Source organism: Orycteropus afer, unplaced genomic scaffold (genome assembly GCF_000298275.1).
Source record: "Orycteropus afer afer isolate SDZICR_OR568_19922 unplaced genomic scaffold, OryAfe1.0 scaffold01567, whole genome shotgun sequence".
Taxonomy (NCBI): Eukaryota; Metazoa; Chordata; class Mammalia; order Tubulidentata; family Orycteropodidae; genus Orycteropus; species Orycteropus afer.
This window is the reverse complement of record NW_006923154.1, coordinates 3,820-9,583: the sequence shown is the minus strand read 5'-3', so window position 1 is coordinate 9,583 and position 5,764 is coordinate 3,820. Positions and strand designations below refer to the sequence as shown.

General features: G+C 48.0%; 1 protein-coding gene across 1 annotated transcript; it reads left to right on the top strand.

Annotated features, from left to right (window-relative positions):
- Window positions 1-1,026: 1,026 nt before the first annotated feature.
- On the top strand, window positions 1,027-1,834 carry IGFL4 (IGF like family member 4; the record flags this gene model as incomplete). Its single annotated transcript, XM_007959139.1, has 3 exons — window positions 1,027-1,045; window positions 1,428-1,478; window positions 1,575-1,834. Coding segments are annotated over exons 1-3 (330 nt in total), but the record flags the coding sequence as incomplete, so codon positions are not given.
- Window positions 1,835-5,764: the final 3,930 nt, after the last annotated feature.

Sequence of the window (5,764 nt, the reverse complement as noted above, 5' to 3'; positions counted from 1 at the left end):
TTTCATCTTCCCAATCCTCTCACACAGAAGGGAAGGACACACTCAAGTAATCCAAACCAAAAAACCAAACTCACTGCTGTGGAGTTGACTCTGACTCATAGCGACCCCTCCTTGGGTTTCCGAGGCAGTATCACTATGGAAGTAGCTTGCCCCATCTTCCTTCCGAGGAGTGGCTGGTGGGTTTGAACCGCCAGCCTTCTGGTTAGCAGTCAAAAGCCTTAGGCACTACACCACTAGAGACTCCACCTATTATCTCATCACACAAATAATAGCAACGGACATGATAAAATAATAGTAAGAAGCACAGACGGAGCATTCCTTTGGACAAAACGCTCCATAAACGTGCTGCCTTTCAATCCATACAGTGAACCCAAGACATCAGCCTCATGACTATCTATGCCTTTGTTGGTTTCCCTAAGGGGGTTTTTGCAGCCCTTCTTCTTCTAGATGCTGCACCAGCTTCTTAATATACTCCCAAGCAGATCTGAAGGATAATAAAGACTGCAGGCCTGGAGGTGGGTTGAGACGTGGAGGTTAGGGATCTCTTGAAACTTCCAGAGTGGAAGAGTGTGGGAAGTCTAGAAACAGCTGATACTTGGTGGAGGGCTTGCACGCCGAGGGAGAGCCAAGGAATCTTTCACAACTGGGCTTCCCCTTGGCAATATTCAAAACAAGACACTCACTAGAATCTCAGCTTTGAAAGGCTGCAGCGTAGCATTTACCCTGAAGTGAGGGGGTGGGAAAGTGGCAGCAGTCGAAACTGGTTTAATAGCCTTTTGTCAAAGTTATTCATGTATCATTCATCTTGCTTTTGGCTAAGACTCTTCATACTCCTCTCTTTCTAGCAACATTGATGCCTCTGTTTCAACACCGAGGGTGGATTTCCTGGGTGTGGCTGACAATAGTTGATATAAGGCGCAGCAAAGGTCCTACCAGGTTTTATACAAGCCTTAGCAAAGTCTTGTCCCATTTTCTTTTTCCTCTGCTGCTTCTCCCATCCACTCCCCTGAAGTCCAGTTGAGTAGCATGGTGCCCAGAAGCTTAGGTAAGTCAAGCCCAGCCCCCCCGTCCAGCCTAAGCGTCATGTGAGGTATCCCTCACATACCTCCAAACCTCAAACCTACCTCTCTTCTCGCTTCAGTTGTGGACTTCCCACCTCATAACTACTCCTGGGTCATCTCTGACTGCATTGCCGCTCTCTCCCAACCTGCAAATTGCAATTTTCACTCTTCCCAGAGCTTGCCCTGCACTTTCTCACATAACAAGCTCAGTTCCCAGGAAACTACCCCCCCACACACACAGGGTCCATCTCAAAATCCACTGTGGTTGTCATCTGCGATGAAAGCAGCTCAGTGACATCATCCTGTGCCCCCATGAATGTGACCAGATGGCTACACTCCCAGCATCATCCTCATTCTTCTTTTCAGTTGCTGTCTTCATGTTTGAACTTCTAGGCTCCAACTCAGAAGGAAAAACAGGTGAGGAGAGGCAGGAGAAGGCAGCCTTGTGGATGGGGGGGCGGCCAGAGACCCCAGCCTGGTCCTTGGAGCCCACTCCAGCTCTGACTCCTGCAGAGTCTGGACTGTGGCTGTGCCAGCCGGCGCCCAGGTGTGGGAATAAGATCTATAATGCCTTGGAGCAGTGTTGTGATAAAGGGACCATCCTGCTCCTGAACCACACCCGCCTCTGTGGCCCCAACTGCACCTTCTGGCCCTGCTTCCAGCACTGCTGCCTCGAATCCTGGGGCTCACAGAAACAGGTAGTCGTGAGGTTTAAGGTGCCAGGTATGAAGTCCAACTGCATGTCCTCCCCCATCACCAGGATCTGTGCCCAGGTAAGTGGCCTATTCAAGTCCAGGATGGGGCAGGAGGAAACAGGGCAGGGTTTGATTTTGCCCAACCAATGAGCAGCAATGCTGAGCTCTCCATCCTCCTGTCTCTGGGTAACCATGTGTCTCTATGTCCGTCTCACCTTCTCTCCCTCCTTCCTTCCTTCTCCTTTTCCCCCTCTGCCAAAGGAGCAGGGAGGCTGCATCTTCTGACCTCCTCTAACCCCACAAGAGGAAGACAGAATCACCATCAGTAGCCCAAGGCCTATCCCTGTGAGGCCAGGCATGCTGCCTCCCTCCTGCCCTTTCATCAACCCTGACACCAACTGTTCCTCCCACAGCACCCACCACCTCTCTGCTGGGTTCAATAATTCACTGCAGTGGCCACACAGAACTCACAGATTATGGGGTTTATTAGGGAAGCACCAGGCTACAATTCAAGTTCAGGAACATGCTCAGTCTCTCTCAGCCTGCCGTCTCTCAGCCAACAGTCTCTCTCAGTCTCTCCCCCAGCAGCACGTGTCCCTCGGTGTCCCTCTCCCGGCAGTGCATGTCTCTCGCATCTCTCTCCCAGCAATGCATGTCTCTCACGGCTCTCTTTCAGCAATGCATGTCTCTCGCATCTCTCTCCCAGAAATGCATGTCTCTCATGTCTCTCTCTCAGCAATGAATGTCTTTCGCATCTCCCAGCTGGCAGTGAGAGGTTTCTTCTACCTCCAGGAGGGCTCCTTTTGAGCCTGGCAGAGTGGCCAAACTAACCAATCCCAATGTCAGAATTCATATCAGAGTTGCCACTCTCAACAGAAATACCCCAGGTAGATAACTTTAACAATCAGGAGCTACTCAGTTGCTCGTGGCAAATTCCACCATGGAGTTTACAAAGACTTACGGCTAGAAAAGCCACACCAGGTAATTTACTACACCACACCTTCCTCCTTTTCTGCAGGTGGCAGAAGACCTTCCCAACCAACCCTCTGTCCAAACCGACTTTATCTTTGGGCCACCCCACCCCTCGACATGTAATATCCTATAAAATGTGAGTATGTGTTAAAATCTAACTGGCACTACTTTCAAGTCACTTGAAAGCAGAGACTCAAACAGATAGATTTGGACACCATGCTCATTGCAGCACTATTTGCAACACCCAAAAGATGGGAACAACCAACAGTTCTCTTTCTGGAGAAATGAATTTCTGATACATGCTATGACATGGATGAATCTTGAAAACATTATCTGAGTGAAATAAGTCAACTCCAAAAAGCCTGTATAATTTTATATGTAATAGGCAAATGTATAAAGACCGTATATAGTTCAGTGATTGTCATGTGTAATAGTTAAGGTTGTGTGTCAACTGGGGGGGACCATGATTCTAAGTGGTTTAAGCAGCTGCGATGTAGTCATCCTCCATGATGAGATTTGGTGTGATGTAATCACCTCCATGATGAGATCTGCTATGAGCAGCCAATCAGTTGCAAGGAAGTTTCTCAGGGGTGTGGCCTGCTTCCAACACATCTGGATTTCCTGGCAAAGCTCTCTGGCTGTTTGCTCCATCTGGACCCTGCACCTGGCTTATCATGTCTGTTTCTTGCAGCTGAAACAGTGGCTGCCCTACTGCCTGCTGGTCTTGGGATTGCAGCCTTTGTAGCCTATGAGCTGATAATCTGCCATTTTTCCTGCTGATACTGGATTTATCGTTCTTTAAACCACAGCCTGCTATGCTGCCTGCCAATCTTGGGCTCGTCAGCCCCTGCAGCTGTGTGAGTCAGGAGACGTCCCCAGCTTGATGTTTGACCCGAAATTGTGTGAGCCATTTCCTTGAGATGAATTTCTCTCTCTCCTCCCCTCCCTCCCTCTCCCCCTCTCTCCCTCCCTTTCTCTCTCCCTCTCCCCTCTCCCTCCATTTTCCTGTCCCTCCCTCTCCCTCTCCCTCCTTCTTTCTCTCTCTCTCTCTATCTCTCTCTCTGGTAGCACAGTGTGTATGACATTTGACCACTAACCAGAAGGTTGTCTGTTCAAACCCACCAACTGCTCCATGAGAAGAAGATGAGGCACATAAAAGGCATCACTATAACTTGGAATTGACTAAATAATTTGGTATACATCTCTGTGTATGTGTGGGTGCACGCGCTCTGGTGGCATCGTGCCTAAGGCATTTGACTGCTAACCAGAAGACTGGTAGTTCAAACCCACCCAGCCACTTCTCAGAAGGAAGACTGGGCACTCTACTTCCGTAGAGATGCTTCCTTGGAAGGGGTTGCTCTGAGTCAGAATAGATTTGACAGCAGTGAGTCTGGTTTTTTGTTTATATTTATTTATTTAATATATATATATATACAGCACATAACAACAACAACAACTATATATATATATATATATATATATAAGCTTCACTGGTTTTTCTTCTCTAGAGAGCCAAGCCTAAGACACCATGGTGCAGAGGGAAGGGGAGAATCATTGGTGGCACTGAGTTTCTGTTAATGGAGGTGGAATAAACTACAAACAGATGGTGGTAACAGTTGTACACATGGCAAATGTAAGCAATGTCACTAAATGGTACCCGTAAAACATACTGCACTGGCAAATGTTTTGTTTCATGTATTTTTAGCACAATAAAACTATTTTTTAAAGGTCATCAAATGACTGAATGAAGATCCAGTCCACCCCAAGTCATGTTTCTGTTACCTGCTAACTATCTTATGAATCAGACCAGTCCTGTCCACTTCCACTCTTCTCTGCCTCGCTGCAGACACCCTCTCTTCTCACCTGGATCTTACTCACACCTCCTCAGTGACCTCTCAGCACGCATCCCTGCCCCTGTGGAGCCAAAACTCAGATCAGACCTCTCTTGAAGGTCACCTTCAAAGGTGAGTCAAATTCTTCTGTAGCTTCTCATGACTCACAGGCAGATGCCCCAATGCCTCACCATGGCAACCACATGGGTGCGTTCCACCTCATTCGCTCCTGAAACCCTCTGTGTCAGTCCCCATTTGGGTTACCTCTAGTGCCACGCTAAAAGAAACTATCACAAATGGGTGGCTTTGGCAAACAGAGATTTATTCTCTTACAGTTTTAGGAGCTAGAAGTCCGAGTCCAAAGTGCCATCTCTAGGGGCTGGGTGACAGCCTTGCAAACTTGGGCTTTAGCTGTGCCTCTTCCTCCAAGCCTATGGATGCTGGAGGCTTCTCCTAACTCAGGCAGCTGCTGCCTGCTGAGACTGACAAACTCAAGGTCGACAAGTAAAATGGCACAGTCCCAAACTTATCAAGCAACACGGCAGGCCACTAGTTCAAGTTCAGACACAGTCCCACGATCGGCAGACAACATGGCAGGCCACTGACATGAAGATTCAGCCAAATGCAGGATCCAGATGTGCCAGGAAGCTCAGAGACCTTTCTCAGAGCGTCTTTTTACGTAGTGGAAGCAGACCACAGCCCTAAGGCAGCTACTCAGCTGCTCCGGTAGATTGATTCTACCATGGAAGTGATTACAAGTCTCCTTGGGAACAGCTACATCCAGCTGCCCAGCCATTTAAACCAGGCCCAGCCAAGGTGACACATATCACCTTAACTATCAGTCCCTCTGCCACCCCACCCTTCTCGCCGCCCTCAAAGATGCCTTTACTGCCCTGCCCCCACCAGATCTTTGTACACATCATGTACATGATTTAGATAGACTCTTGAGAAATTTCAGAACTTTGAAACTTACCTTTAAGATTACAAAACTCAGAGCTAAAATTTTGTAAAAAAGACTGGGGGTTATTCACACACTAGGTTGCAAAAAGATGCTAAGAATATTAACACTGGCCAGGCGGGGAGAAGAATGCATCCTGTCAGCCTAACAGTTGGGACGTGCCCTTGTGGACATTTGTTGCAACTTAATAGGTGACTGTTTCCTCACCTTTTTTTTTTTTTTAACTTTTCACTGTAGTTTGGGGAA